The sequence below is a fragment of the Tachypleus tridentatus genome, chromosome 12 (genome assembly GCF_004210375.1).
Source record: "Tachypleus tridentatus isolate NWPU-2018 chromosome 12, ASM421037v1, whole genome shotgun sequence".
NCBI lineage: Eukaryota > Metazoa > Arthropoda > Merostomata > Xiphosura > Limulidae > Tachypleus > Tachypleus tridentatus.
In genome coordinates this window covers 134,915,716-134,932,371 of record NC_134836.1, presented here as the reverse complement: position 1 = coordinate 134,932,371, position 16,656 = coordinate 134,915,716, and the positions used below count along the sequence as shown (strand labels likewise).

General features: G+C 30.6%; 1 protein-coding gene across 11 annotated transcripts in view; it reads left to right on the top strand.

Moving 5' to 3' along the window:
* Nucleotides 1–16,656, top strand: part of LOC143234765 (protein fantom-like) — an 84,432-nt gene that overhangs the window by 33,149 nt on the left and 34,627 nt on the right. For all 11 annotated transcript variants that reach the window (XM_076472365.1, XM_076472368.1, XM_076472360.1 and 8 more), the window contains 6 exons: nucleotides 2,551–2,656; nucleotides 6,378–6,524; nucleotides 7,150–7,223; nucleotides 14,661–14,797; nucleotides 16,161–16,267; nucleotides 16,415–16,552. In XM_076472365.1, the coding sequence (XP_076328480.1) occupies nucleotides 2,551–2,656; nucleotides 6,378–6,524; nucleotides 7,150–7,223; nucleotides 14,661–14,797; nucleotides 16,161–16,267; nucleotides 16,415–16,552 (709 nt within the window). The remainder of the gene's footprint in view (nucleotides 1–2,550; nucleotides 2,657–6,377; nucleotides 6,525–7,149; nucleotides 7,224–14,660; nucleotides 14,798–16,160; nucleotides 16,268–16,414; nucleotides 16,553–16,656) is intronic.

The window sequence follows — 16,656 nt, the reverse complement described above, 5'->3', positions numbered from 1 at the left end:
TGAGTAACATTTTTGTTTGTGTACAAGATTAGGGCTCATTTTACTTTTATATGTAAACACAGTAATGTGAAATAGGAAAGTTGTTACTAGGTATTTAGGTTTTGAACATTTTTTTGTGTTTTAATCATTTCAGTACAAGTTTTCTTTATATCTTAGAGTTATCCACAGAGTCAACAAGGTGGTATTAACTACCAATAAGTCAGGTTCTTCAAGAAATTATGTTCCTAGTAAAATGGTGTTTTATGCAACTTTTATGACTGTCAAAAACTTGATTTTAAAATCCTATATGTCTTGTTTCTTTCCTGTTCATTTCATACAAAACCTCATTTCTGTCTTGTTAACTTTAGACAACACCTTTATTTCCACATTTTATAATACACCTTGTTTCTCTCCTGTTCACTTTAGACAACATCTTTATTTCCACATTTTATAATACACCTTGTTTCTCTCCTGTTCACTTTAGACAACACCTTTATTTCCACATTTTATAATACACCTTGTTTCTCTCCTGTTCACTTTAGACAACATCTTTTTCCACATTTTATAATACACCTTGTTTCTCTCCTGTTCACTTTAGACAACATCTTTATTTCCACATTTTATAATACACCTTGTTTCTCTCCTGTTCACTTTAGACAACACCTTTATTTCCACATTTTATAATACACCTTGTTTCTCTCCTGTTCACTTTAGACAACACCTTTATTTCCACATTTTATAATACACCTTGTTTCTCTCCTGTTCACTTTAGACAACATCTTTATTTCCACATTTTATAATACACCTTGTTTCTCTCCTGTTCACTTTAGACAACACCTTTATTTCCACATTTTATAATACACCTTGTTTCTCTCCTGTTCACTTTAGACAACACCTTTATTTCCACATTTTATAATACACCATGTTTCTCTCCTGTTCACTTTAGACAACACCTTTATTTCCACATTTTATAATACACCTTGTTTCTCTCCTGTTCACTTTAGACAACACCTTTATTTCCACATTTTATAATACACCTTGTTTCTCTCCTGTTTACTTTAGACAACACCTTTATTTCCACATTTTATAATACACCTTGTTTCTCTCCTGTTCACTTTAGACAACACCTTTATTTCCACATTTTATAATACACCTTGTTTCTCCTGTGTTTACTTTAGACAACACCTTTATTTCCACATTTTATAATACACCTTGTTTCTCTCCTGTTCACTTTAGACAACATCTTTATTTCCACATTTTATAATACACCTTGTTTCTCTCCTGTTCACTTTAGACAACATCTTTATTTCCACATTCTATAATACACCTTGTTTTTCTCCTGTTCACTTTAGACAACATCTTTATTTCCACATTCTATAATACACCTTGTTTCTCTCCTGTTAACTTTAGACAACACCTTTATTTCCACATTTGATAATACACCTTGTTTTTCTCCTGTTCACTTTAGACAACACCTTTATTTCCACATTTTATAATACACCTTGTTTTTCTCCTGTTCACTTTAGACAACATCTTTATTTCCACATTCTATAATACACCTTGTTTCTCTCCTGTTAACTTTAGACAACATCTTTATTTCCACATTCTATAATACACCTTGTTTCTCTCCTGTTCACTTTAGACAACATCTTTATTTCCACATTCTATAATACACCTTGTTTCTCTCCTGTTCACTTTAGATAACACCTTTATTTCCACATTTTATAATACACCTTGTTTCTCTCCTGTTCACTTTAGACAACATCTTTATTTCCACATTCTATAATACACCTTGTTTCTCTCCTGTTCACTTTAGACAACATCTTTATTTCCACATTCTATAATACACCTTGTTTCTCTCCTGTTCACTTTAGATAACACCTTTATTTCCACATTTTATAATACACCTTGTTTCTCTCCTGTTCACTTTAGACAACATCTTTATTTCCACATTCTATAATACACCTTGTTTCTCTCCTGTTCACTTTAGACAACATCTTTATTTCCACATTCTATAATACACCTTTGTTTCTCTCCTGTTCACTTTAGACAACATCTTTATTTCCACATTCTATAATACACCTTGTTTCTCTCCTGTTCACTTTAGACAACATCTTTATTTCCACATTCTATAATACACCTTGTTTCTCTCCTGTTCACTTTAGACAACATCTTTATTTCCACATTTTATAATACACCTTGTTTCTCTCCTGTTCACTTTAGACAACACCTTTATTTCCACATTTTATAATACACCTTGTTTCTCTCCTGTTCACTTTAGACAACATCTTTATTTCCACATTCTATAACACACCTTGTTTCTCTCCTGTTCACTTTAGACAACATCTTTATTTCCACATTCTATAACACACCTTGTTTCTCTCCTGTTCACATCAGACTGCACCTTTATTTCCACATTCTATAACACACCTTGTTTCTCTCCTGTTCACATCAGACTGCACCTTTATTTCCACATTCTGTAATGCACCTTGTTTCTCTCCTGTATACTTAAGACAAAACCTTTATTTCCACATCTTATAATACACCTTATTTCTTTCTTGTTCACTTAAGACAACGCATCCAGGAGAACATAGACCTTATTCGACTCCACAGAGATGTAAAGCGGAAGTCTAGTAATCTGCTTGTTCTAGAAACCCAGAACTCGGAACTACAAGAGGTTGGTTTTTGAGTTTTATTGGATGTAACACTTAATTAGGAGGATGGTGTAACCATTCCTCAAAATTGGTACATTTGTGGCAACAAAATTCTGTTGTAACTGTATTAATTGCAACAACACAATTCCGTATGCAGTACTCCGTTTTGGGAAAGACTTACAATTGATGAAATACTTGGTATATAAGGTAGGTCCAAGGCAAGTGTCTTTCCCAAGATAAAAAAAAAAAAAAAACATGACAAAAACTTGTATTAGTGTTTGATACTCATTAAATATTTTTGGTGAAATTGTAAAAGTATAGACAGCTTTGTAAGTTAAACTGAACCTTGGCAAGTTCTGTTGATATGACATTGTTTCTGGTTTTGGATCACATTTTCATGAAAACAACTGTTTCATCAACTAACCTCTTCACTACAGGGTGGTATAATATACAAGAGTTCCTCTACACATTTGCACATGTTAAGTATTTGCACTATAACGTTTGATACAGCATGTGTATCTTCACAAAATTTGTAGACTTTCAGTAAAGATTTATTTGTAAAAATAGTGTTCTTTGTTACTAGTGTGAGTGGAGAGTGATTTCATGTTATGATTGAAAAACAACTATTCTTGGTTCTAAAAACCTCAAATGTTATTTGCTTAAACTTTAAAACCTTCTAAATACATTTCAAACATTTGTTTTCAGTAATACTTTATATTTTGAGAAAAATAGATGCATGAGAAAAGCATAATTTTTATTTATTTCCTAATTTTTTTGATGATGGTTACAAGGTTAGTTAAGTGACAGACTACACATAGTTAGAAAATAGAAAACACAAAATATAAAGTCTTACTGAAAAGATATGTTTGGAATGTATTTAGGAGGTTTAAGAGATTGTGCAAATAATATTTGAGATTTTTGGAACAAATAATAGTTTTTTTCAATCATAACATTAAATCACTTTAAACTCAGATTAATAATGAAAAAGACTATTTTCCCGAACAAATGTTTACTAAACGTCCACCAAGTTTTGTGAAGATACACATGCTGTATCAAATGTTATAGTGCAAATACTTAATGTGTGCAAATATGTAAATGAACGTGTATATAATACCAAGCATGTTGCAAAAGGGTTAATGTTCACGATAAAAGATGTTTTCTTAGTAAAAGGAAACTGGTATTTAACATTCATGATAAAAGATAGTATGTGTTTTGTTAATCACAGATAAACTGGTATTTAACATTCATGATAAAAGATAGTGTCTGTTTTGTTAATCACAGATGAACTGGTATTTAACATTCATGATAAAAGATAGTGTCTGTTTTGTTAATCACAGATGAACTGGTATTTAAGATTCATGATAAAAGATAGTGTCTGTTTTGTTAATCACAGATAAACTGGGATTTGACATTCATGATAAAAGTTAGTGTCTGTTTTGTTAATCACAGATGGACTGGTATTTAAAATTCATGATAAGACATAGTATGTGTTTTGTTAATCACAGATAAACTGGTATTTAAGATTCATGATAAAAGTTAGTGTCTGTTTTGTTAATCACAGATAAACTGGTATTTAAAATTCATGATAAGACATAGTATGTGTTTTGTTAATCACAGATAAACTGGTATTTAAGATTCATGATAAAAGTTAGTGTCTGTTTTGTTAATCACAGATAAACTGGTATTTAAGATTCATGATAAAAGTTAGTGTCTGTTTTGTCAATCACAGATGGACTGGTATTTAACATTCATGATAAGACATAGTATGTGTTTTGTTAATCACAGATGGACTGGTATTTAAAATTCATGATAAAACATAGTGTGTGATTTTGTTAATCACAGATGGACTGGTATTTAAGATTCATGATAAAAGATAGTGTCTGTTTTGTTAATCACAGATAAACTGGAATTTGACATTCATGATAAAAGATAGTGTCTGTTTTGTTAGTCCCAGATAAACTGGAATTTGACATTCATGATAAAAGATAGTGTCTGTTTTGTTAGTCCCAGATAAACTGGTATTTGACATTCATGATAAGACATAGTATGTGTTTTTTTAATCACAGATGGACTGGTATTTAACATTCAGGGTAAAACATAGTATGTGTTTTGTTAATCACAGATGGACTGGTATTTAAAATTCATGATAAAAGATAGTATGTGTTTTGTTAATCACAGATGGACTGGTATTTAAGATTCATGATAAAAGATAGTGTCTGTTTTGTTAATCACAGATGGACTGGTATTTAAAATTCATGATAAAAGATAGTATGTGTTTTGTTAATCACAGATGGACTGGTATTTAACATTCATGATAAGACATAGTATGTGTTTTGTTAATCACAGATGGACTGGTATTTAAGAATCATGATAAAAGATAGTGTCTGTTTTGTTAATCACAGATGGACTGGTATTTAAGATTCATGATAAAAGATAGTTTGTGTTTTGTTAATCACAGATGGACTGGTATTTAACATTCGGGGTAAAACATAGTATGTGTTTTGTTAATCACAAATGGACTGGTATTTGACATTCATGATAAAAGATAGTGTCTGTTTTGTTAATCACAGGTGGACTGGTATTTAAGATTCATGATAAAAGATAGTATGTGTTTTGCTAATCACAGATGGACTGGTATTTAAGATTCATGATAAAAGATAGTGTCTGTTTTGTTAATCACAGATGGACTGGTATTTAAGATTCATGATAAGACATAGTATGTGTTTTGTTAATCACAGATGGACTGGTATTTAAGATTCATGATAAGACATAGTATGTGTTTTGTTAATCACAGATGGACTAGTATTTAAGAATCATGATAAAAGATAGTGTGTGTTTTGTTAATCACAGATGGACTGGTATTTAACATTCGGGGTAAAACATAGTATGTGTTTTGTTAATCACAAATGGACTGGTATTTGACATTCATGATAAAAGATAGTGTGTGTTTTGTTAATCACAGGTGGACTGGTATTTAAGATTCATGATAAAAGATAGTATGTGTTTTGTTAATCACAGGTGGACTGGTATTTAAGATTCATGATAAGACATAGTATGTGTTTTGTTAATCACAGATAAACTGGTATTTAACATTCATGATAAGACATAGTATGTGTTTTGTTAATCACAGATGGACTGGTATTTAACATTCATGATAAGACATAGTATGTGTTTTGTTAATCACAGATGGACTGGTATTTAACATTCATGATAAGACATAGTATGTGTTTTGTTAATCACAGATGGACTGATATTTAACCTTCATGATAAAAGATAGTGTCTGTTTTTTTAATCACAGATGGACTGGTATTTAAAATTCATGATAAGACATAGTATGTGTTTTGTTAATCACAGATGGACTGATATTTAACCTTCATGATAAAAGATAGTGTCTGTTTTTTTAATCACAGATGGACTGGTATTTAACATTCATGATAAAAGATAGTATGTGTTTTGTTAATCACAGATGGACTGGTATTTAAGATTCATGATAAAAGATAGTGTCTGTTTTATTAATCACAGATGGACTGGTATTTAACATTCATGATAAGACATAGTATGTGTTTTGTTAATCACAGATGGACTGGTATTTGACATTCATGATAAAAGATAGTATGTGTTTTGTTAATCACAGATGGACTGGTATTTGACATTCATGATAAAAGATAATATGTGTTTTGTTAATCACAGAGGGCCTGGTATTTAACATTATGATAAAATATAGTGTATGTTTTCTTTCAATAGAAGTTAAGGATTACAGAAACCAGTTTTAAAGAATTACAAAGAGAAATAGAGACCCTGAACTCAGAGCTGAAGGAAGAAAGAGGAAGAACCTTCACGCTGCAAGGAGAAGTTCGGAAGCTGAAAGCAAATCAAAGAGCTGTGTCTGAAGTGTGTAGTTTCTTGTATTCTGATGTGTTATGTACCTTACAAGACCTGACTAGCATAAATCAAGTGAATCATTTTAGTGTTGTACTTGAAATTATGATGCGATAACTGTAAATGTTTAAAATTTGATTTAGTGTAACAGGTTCAGTATATTTTTGTATTTACATATTTACCGTGGTTCATACGTATCTGGTCTCTAACTTTGTTTCAGTGTGGTTTGTAGACATACAGATTTGTGCTTTCAAAATTCCTGCATGAGATATCACATTGTAGATCTTTGTAGTTATGTTTTCAGTTGATATTTCAACATATTTTGCCACACAGTCAGTCAGTCATATCTATACCCAAGTTTCCCTCAAGACATTAGAAAGTGCTCTGTGACAAAACTGTATATTATTATATTATTCTATGTATTTGTTAGGTAACATTGATGCTAGTTAGTTGATGTTGTAAACAGAAAAAACTTTAAGTATCAGCCACAGTGAATGGTAACTTTAGGTATCAGCCAGAGTGAATGGTTTCACATTGGAAGAACAACTAGGACTGATTGCTGTCTTTTCTCTTTTTATAAGGCTTGATTTTTAGATGGAGAACAGCAAACTTTACCAAATTTTATTCTTGTTTCCAGCTGGAAGAATGTATAACTGATCTAAGAAATGAAAATAAACTTTTAACAGATGCAAATGAAAAACTGATTAACAGGTAATACAAGTTAACACATTTTATATTCATTAACAAGTAATACAAGTTATGATGTGTTATAATACTCAGTAACAAGTAATATAAGTTAACACATCTTATATTCATTAACAAGTAATACAAGTTATGATGTGTTATAATACTCAGTAACAAGTAATATAAGTTAACACATCTTATATTTATTAACAAGTAATACAAGTTAAGACGTGTTATAATACTCATTAACAGGTAATATAAGTTAACATGTCTTATACTGATGAATATTTTCTGATAATTTCTCGTACAAAGGCTGATTGTTTGGTGTAAATTTCTGAATAATTTTTATATTTTAGCTGATTTTGTTAAATCATGTTTGATTACATCTGGAATAATTGATTCTGTTACATGATATTTGATCACATCTGGTATAGTAGCTGATTTAGTTGGATAATATTTACCTACTAGTCATACAATAACTCATTGAGTTAGCTAATATCTGATTACTTCTGGTATAATAGTTGATTCTGTTACAGCATTCATGATTACATCTGGTATAATCACTGATAGTGTTACATCACATTTGATTACATCTGGTATAACAGCTGATAGTGTTACATCATATTTCATTACATCTGGTGTAATAACTGATACTGTTGCATCATATTTCATTACATCTGGTATAATAATCGATACTGTTACATCATATTTGATTACTTCTAGTATAATAACTGATACTGTTGCATCATATTTCATTACATCTGGTTGATTATGTTACATCATATTTCATTACATCTGGTTGATTATGTTACATCATATTTCATTACATCTGGTTGATTATGTTACATCATATTTCATTACATCTGGTATAGTAGCTGATTATGTTGCATCATATTTCATTACATCTGGTATACTAACTGATTATGTTACATCATATTTCATTACATCTGGTATAGTAGCTGATTATGTTACATCATATTTCATTACATCTGGTATACTAACTGATTATGTTACATCATATTTCATTACATCTGGTATACTAACTGATTATGTTACATCATATTTCATTACATCTGGTATACTAACTGATTATGTTACATCATATTTCATTACATCTGGTATAGTAGCTGATTATGTTACATCATATTTCATTACATCTGGTATAATAGCTGATTATGTTACATCATATTTCATTACATCTGGTATACTAACTGATTATGTTACATCATATTTCATTACATCTGGTATACTAACTGATTATGTTACATCATATTTCATAACATCTGGTATAGTAGCTGATTATGTTACATCATATTTCATTACATCTGGTATACTAACTGATTATGTTACATCATATTTCATTACATCTGGTATAGTAGCTGATTATGTTACATCATATTTCATTACATCTGATTATGTTACATCATATTTCATTACATCTGGTATAGTAGCTGATTATGTTACATCATATTTCATTACATCTGGTATAGTAGCTGATTATGTTACATCATATTTCATTACATCTGCTTTACTAACTGATTATGTTACATCATATTTCATTACATCTGGTTGATTATGTTACATCATATTTCATTACATCTGGTTGATTATGTTACATCATATTTCATTACATCTGGTTGATTATGTTACATCATATTTCATTACATCTGGTTGATTATGTTACATCATATTTCATTGCATCTGGTATAGTAGCTGATTATGTTACATCATATTTCATTACATCTGGTATAATAGCTGATTATGTTACATCATATTTCATTACATCTGGTATAATAGCTGATTATGTTACATCATATTTCATTACATCTGGTATAATAGCTGATTATGTTGCATCATATTTCATTACATCTGGTATACTAACTGATACTGTTACATCATATTTCATTACATCTGGTATAGTAGCTGATTATGTTACATCATATTTCATTACATCTGGTATACTAACTGATTATGTTACATCATATTTCATTACATCTGGTATACTAACTGATTATGTTACATCATATTTCATAACATCTGGTATTGTAGCTGATTATGTTACATCATATTTCATTACATCTGGTATACTAACTGATTATGTTACATCATATTTCATTACATCTGGTATAGTAGCTGATTATGTTACATCATATTTCATTACATCTGGTATAGTAGCTGATTATGTTACATCATATTTCATTACATCTGGTATACTAACTGATTATGTTACATCATATTTCATTACATCTGGTTGATTATGTTACATCATATTTCATTACATCTGGTTGATTATGTTACATCATATTTCATTACATCTGGTTGATTATGTTACATCATATTTCATTACATCTGGTTGATTATGTTACATCATATTTCATTGCATCTGGTATAGTAGCTGATTATGTTACATCATATTTCATTACATCTGGTATAATAGCTGATTATGTTACATCATATTTCATTACATCTGGTATAATAGCTGATTATGTTGCATCATATTTCATTACATCTGGTATACTAACTGATACTGTTACATCATATTTCATTACATCTGGTATAGTAGCTGATTATGTTACATCATATTTCATTACATCTGGTATACTAACTGATTATGTTACATCATATTTCATTACATCTGGTATAGTAGCTGATTATGTTACATCATATTTCATTACATCTGGTATACTAACTGATTATGTTACATCATATTTCATTACATCTGGTATAGTAGCTGATTATGTTGCATCATATTTCATTACATCTGGTATACTAACTGATACTGTTACATCATATTTCATTACATCTGGTATACTAACTGATTATGTTACATCATATTTCATAACATCTGGTATAGTAGCTGATTATGTTACATCATATTTCATTACATCTGGTATACTAACTGATTATGTTACATCATATTTCATTACATCTGGTATAGTAGCTGATTATGTTACATCATATTTCATTACATCTGGTATAATAGCTGATTATGTTACATCATATTTCATTACATCTGGTATACTAACTGATTATGTTACATCATATTTCATTACATCTGGTTGATTATGTTACATCATATTTCATTACATCTGGTTGATTATATTACATCATATTTCATTACATCTGGTTGATTATGTTACATCATATTTCATTACATCTGGTTGATTATGTTACATCATATTTCATTACATCTGGTTGATTATGTTACATCATATTTCATTGCATCTGGTATAGTAGCTGATTATGTTACATCATATTTCATTACATCTGGTATAATAGCTGATTATGTTACATCATATTTCATTACATCTGGTATAGTAGCTGATTATGTTACATCATATTTCATTACATCTGGTATACTAACTGATTATGTTAATCATATTTCATTACATCTGGTATAGTAGCTGATTGTTACATCATATTTCATTACATCTGGTATAATAGCTGATTATGTTACATCATATTTCATTACATCTGGTATAATAGCTGATTATGTTACATCATATTTCATTACATCTGGTATAGTAGCTGATTATGTTACATCATATTTCATTACATCTGGTATACTAACTGATTATGTTACATCATATTTCATTACATCTGGTATAGTAGCTGATTATGTTGCATCATATTTCATTACATCTGGTATACTAACTGATACTGTTACATCATATTTCATTACATCTGGTATACTAACTGATTATGTTACATCATATTTCATAACATCTGGTATAGTAGCTGATTATGTTACATCATATTTCATTACATCTGGTATACTAACTGATTATGTTACATCATATTTCATTACATCTGGTATAGTAGCTGATTATGTTACATCATATTTCATTACATCTGGTATAATAGCTGATTATGTTACATCATATTTCATTACATCTGGTATACTAACTGATTATGTTACATCATATTTCATTACATCTGGTTGATTATGTTACATCATATTTCATTACATCTGGTTGATTATATTACATCATATTTCATTACATCTGGTTGATTATGTTACATCATATTTCATTACATCTGGTTGATTATGTTACATCATATTTCATTACATCTGGTTGATTATGTTACATCATATTTCATTGCATCTGGTATAGTAGCTGATTATGTTACATCATATTTCATTACATCTGGTATAATAGCTGATTATGTTACATCATATTTCATTACATCTGGTATACTAACTGATTATGTTAATCATATTTCATTACATCTGGTATAGTAGCTGATTGTTACATCATATTTCATTACATCTGGTATAATAGCTGATTATGTTACATCATATTTCATTACATCTGGTATAATAGCTGATTATGTTACATCATATTTCATTACATCTGGTATAGTAGCTGATTATGTTACATCATATTTCATTACATCTGGTATAGTATTTTATTACTTCTCAGGCAATAGTTTGTTGTGTTACGTCTTATCTGATTACTTCTGGTATAAATCTGTTTTGGTTACTTCACATTTGATTAAATCTGGTATAATAGTTGATTTTACTACATATCATTTGATTATTTCTTGTATAATATCTTATTATATTTCATCATATTTAATTAGATTTGGTATAATAGTTCATTTAGTTGGATAGTATTTGATTACTCTTGGTATAATAGTTGATTCTTTAATATGGTATTTGATTATGTCTGCTATAATAGTTGATTTTGTTACTTCATATATTGTTACACGTGGTATAATAGCTGTTTCTGTTACATCATTTTTTGATAACCTGAAGTATAATTGGGAATCTTTTCTTGGTGAACTCATAATGTGACACGTACAGAACTTCGTGTTGTAAAGAATTTGACTAAACTAGTTTAACTGAGCTGTTAGTGTATTTTTTTGATTTGTCTGAGGTATTCTTAGTTTAGTTAAGAGTTTGACTAAACTAGTTTAACTGAGCCGTTAGTGTATTTCTTTGATTTGACTGAGGTATTCTTAGTTTAGTAAAGAGTTTGACTAAACTAGTTTAACTGAGCTGTTAGTGTATTTCTTTGATTTGACTGAGGTATTCTTAGTTTAGTAAAGAGTGTGACTAAACTAGTTTAACTAAGCTGTTAGTGTATTTCTTTGATTTGACTGAGGTATTCTTAGTTTAGTAAAGAGTTTGACCAAACCAGTTTAACTAAGCTGTTAGTGTATTTCTCTGATTTGACTGAGGTATTCTTAGTTTAGTAAAGAGTTTGACTAAACCAGTTTAACTAAGCTGTTAGTGTATTTCTCTGATTTGACTGAGGTATTCTTAGTTTAGTAAAGAATTTGACTAAACCAGTTTAACTAAGATATTAGTGTACTTCTTTGACTTGACTGAAGTATTCTTAGTTTAGTAAAGAGTTTGACTAAACTAGTTTAACTAAGCTGTTTGTGTACTTCTTTGTCTTGACTGAGGTATTCTTAGTTTAGTAAAGAGTTTGACTAAACTAGTTTAACTAAGCTGTTAGTGTATTTCTTTGATTTGACTGAGGTATTCTTAGTTTAGTAAAGAGTTTGACTAAACCAGTTTAACTAAGATATTAGTGTATTTCTCTGATTTTACTGAAGTATTCACTTGGTTTTGTAAGTAGTTTGACTAAACTAGTTTAAATAACCTGTTAATATATTTCCCTGATTTGACTGGGTCATTAACTTAGTTTTGTAAAGAGTTTGAATATACTAGTTTAAATAAGCTGTTAGTGTATTTCTTCTATTTGACTGAGATATTAATGTAGTTTTGTAAATAAATAAATAAATGGCCTAAGTATGGGAAATTCTGTGTCACCAGTTCTTGCCAACATTTTTATGAAACAGATTGAATCTCAAGTGATCAATTCAGCCTTACACCCACCACTACACTGGTACAGGTATGTTGATGATAAAATTGCTGGATTCACATTTACAGAACACACACTTAGGTTTTTCAATCACGTTAACTCTATACACCCCAACATTAAGTTTAACCGTGAACAGGAAAAACTAACAAAATAGCATTTCTTAACCTCAAGATCACAAGAACCGATACACAATTCAAAACAGAAATCCACAGAAAAATCACCTATACTGGAAAATACATTTCCTAGGACTCAGCACATGAAAGAAAACAAAAACTCAACATATTAAGAAACCAAATAAACACAACCACAAAACTATGTTCACCTGGTAAAACTAACCATGGAATCAACAAAATAAAACAACACTTCATCAACATTAACAAATTTCCTCAAAAAAACTGTGGAATATATTATACGCACACACCTAGACCAACAACAAACAAGCAACAAATCCCAAGATACAAGAAACTACAAAACCTCACAGCATATGGTATGCTGCATACCATATTCCCGACACCAGCGGCAAAATAACCAACATTCGGAAAAGAAACTTTTAACAAAATGCAACATTTCAGTAAACAAAATTTATTCAAAAACTAGGTACAAGAACAAAAAAAAACAAATGCTCACACGTTTTTGAACAGTATGAATCAAACACAACATAACCATAGAAAACACCCAGATGTTAAGTAGGGAAACAGACATAAACAAAAACAAAAGTTCTACTTAAACATCAACTAAAACCAATATAAAGGAACAACTTTATACCTATACTAATTAATAACATAATATCCAACTGCAATGCCCTCTACAATCCTGTACTAGTTTATACTCTTGTCTGAAAGACGTGTCAGTCAACAGTCATATTCAAACTCTCTTTCTTAACCTGAAGATGACCTAGGAAGCTTGAAATGTTGTTCTCTGCTTATCAATAAAAGTGATAATACCAGTTGTTCTGAGATACAGTTTTATAAAGAGTTTGACTAAACTAGTTTAACTAAGCTGTTAGTGTATTTCTCTGATTTGACTGAGTCATTAAGTTAGTTTTGTAAATCCTTTGACTAATCTTGTTTAACTAAGCTATTGGTGTATTTGTCTGAATTGACTGAGTCATTAACTTAGTTTTGTAAAAAGTTTGACTGAACTAGTTCAAAAAAGCTGTTAGTGTATTTCTCTGATTCGACTGAGGTATTTACTTAGTTTTGTAAAGGGTTTGGCTAAACTGGTTTAAATAAGCTGTGCACATATTTCTGTGATGATTTAACAGTGTCATTAATATAGTTTTGTAAAGGGTTTGACTGAACCATTAACTCAGTTTTATGATTGTTTGACTGAGCCATTAACTTAGTTTTGTTTAGGGTTTGACTAAGCTGTTAATGTACTTCTTTAATGATTTGACTGAGGTATTAACTTAGTTTTGAAAAGGGTGTGATTAATTCATTAACCTACAGATCTGTAAGCTCAATTTGTGTGTGTAAATAAACATTTTTAATGTTGACATGTCATATCAGATAATGTAATGAAAGAATCACTAACAGTTTAACACATGAAATAAGATGTACCTTTAGTGATATTTCCTAAGTTCACTGAAAATCGTAATTGTCATATATCCAGAAAATGTCTTTTTCTACAGTGCTATAGAAACAAAACTAGATAAAAATGAAGAAGCAGAGAGAAGTCTCAGGCATCAAATAACTCTCTTAGAAGCTACAATAAAGGCTGATGTGGCAGAGAAAAGTTCTGTTATTGATCAACTCACTAAAGAAAAAGGTAAGACTAAAGATCTGTTGAACTCAGTGGGTAAACAGAAAATAATTTTATATCACATGAACTTACTGAAGAAAAAATAAGACCAATAAGTGGATCATACGATATTAATTTAATGATGTCCAGTAGGTCTGAGAATTCCTGAAGTATTCAACATTTCTGTATTTTTTGGTATTTGAAATTTCACCTGAAATTTTTAAAAATGTCAAAGTAACATGTCGGATTATCCAAAATATAACTGTCAGTTTTTAAATGAATAATGAAGTTTCATGAAATATGACTACCAACTGCACAACTAATGTTTTTAAATCACATATAATCTTTCTCAACTTACTGTGAATTTTGCTTTTGCTTTTTTTATAACAAAGTATGTGAATGCAGCACACGTCACTTTTAACGAAGTATGTGAATGCAGCACACGTCACTTTTAACGAAGTATGTGAATGCAGCACACGTCACTTTTAACGAAGTATGTGAATGCAGCACACGCCACTTTAACGGCAGTGTGTGAATGCAGCACACGCCACTTAACGAAGTATGTGAATGCAGCACACGCCACTTAACGGCGCATGTGAATGCAGCACACGCCACTTTTAACGAAGTATGTGAATGCAGCACACGTCACTTTTAACGAAGTATGTGAATGCAGCACACGTCACTTAACGAAGTATGTGAATGCAGCACACGTCACTTAACGAAGTATGTGAATGCAGCACACGTCACTTTTAACGAAGTATGTGAATGCAGCACACGTCACTTTTAACGAAGTATGTGAATGCAGCACACGTCACTTAACGAAGTATGTGAATGCAGCACACGCCACTTTAACGGCATGTGAATGCAGCACACGCCACTTTAACGGCGGGTGAATGCAGCACACGTCACTTTTAACGAAGTGGGTGAATGCAGCACACGTCACTTTTAACAAAGTGGGTGAATGCAGCACACGTCACTTTTAACGAAGTGTGTGAATGCAGCACACGCCACTTTCAACGAAGTGGGTGAATGCAGCACACGTCACTTTCAACGAAGTGGGTGAATGCAGCACACGTCACTTTCAACGAAGTGGGTGAATGCAGCACACGCCACTTTCAACGGCGTGGGTGAATGCAGCACACGCCACTTTCAACGGCGGGTGAATGCAGCACACGTCACTTTCAACGAAGTGGGTGAATGCAGCACACGTCACTTTCAACGAAGTGGGTGAATGCAGCACACGTCACTTTTAATGAAGTATATGAAAGTATCATACATACATTTTAATAATGTAACTGAAGGCTTTTTATCTAAAAAGAATTTACTTTAAGAGTAACTTTTCTCTGTGTGAACTGTGTAGGTGAATTAACTCTATACTGTTTTTCTTCAGAAAAATACTCTGGTTTAGAAAAAGAGTATAAAGAATTATGGGAAAATCACGTTAATCTGAAAGAAAAGCTTGAGGAACTGGAGAAAAAAACACAATTCATAAGAAAGGTAACACAATTCAGAATGTGAATTTTTGTCAGATTAGATTTTTTGTTTGTCATTACTATAAATAACTTTCATATTGCTGCTGAACTGTTATTAAGGGTGTTATATGTTCTTTCTATTTATATTTATTTATTGATCTGTGTTGAACAGGATGATAGTATTGATTTCAAGGACTTTGAAGAAGCCCTCCTTTTAGTGAAGCAAAAACATGAAAACATTGTTGAGAAACCTGAATTTGTAATGGAAGGAACACATGATAAAACGGATGTTGAAGAGAAGTTGAAGAAGGTAAAACTTAATAATTGTTTTAAAATAGGGATCATATTTTGTGAATTATGTTACAAAGTAGATGTCTCTTTGACCTGCTGTTCCCAGTTTTTCATAACGTTTAA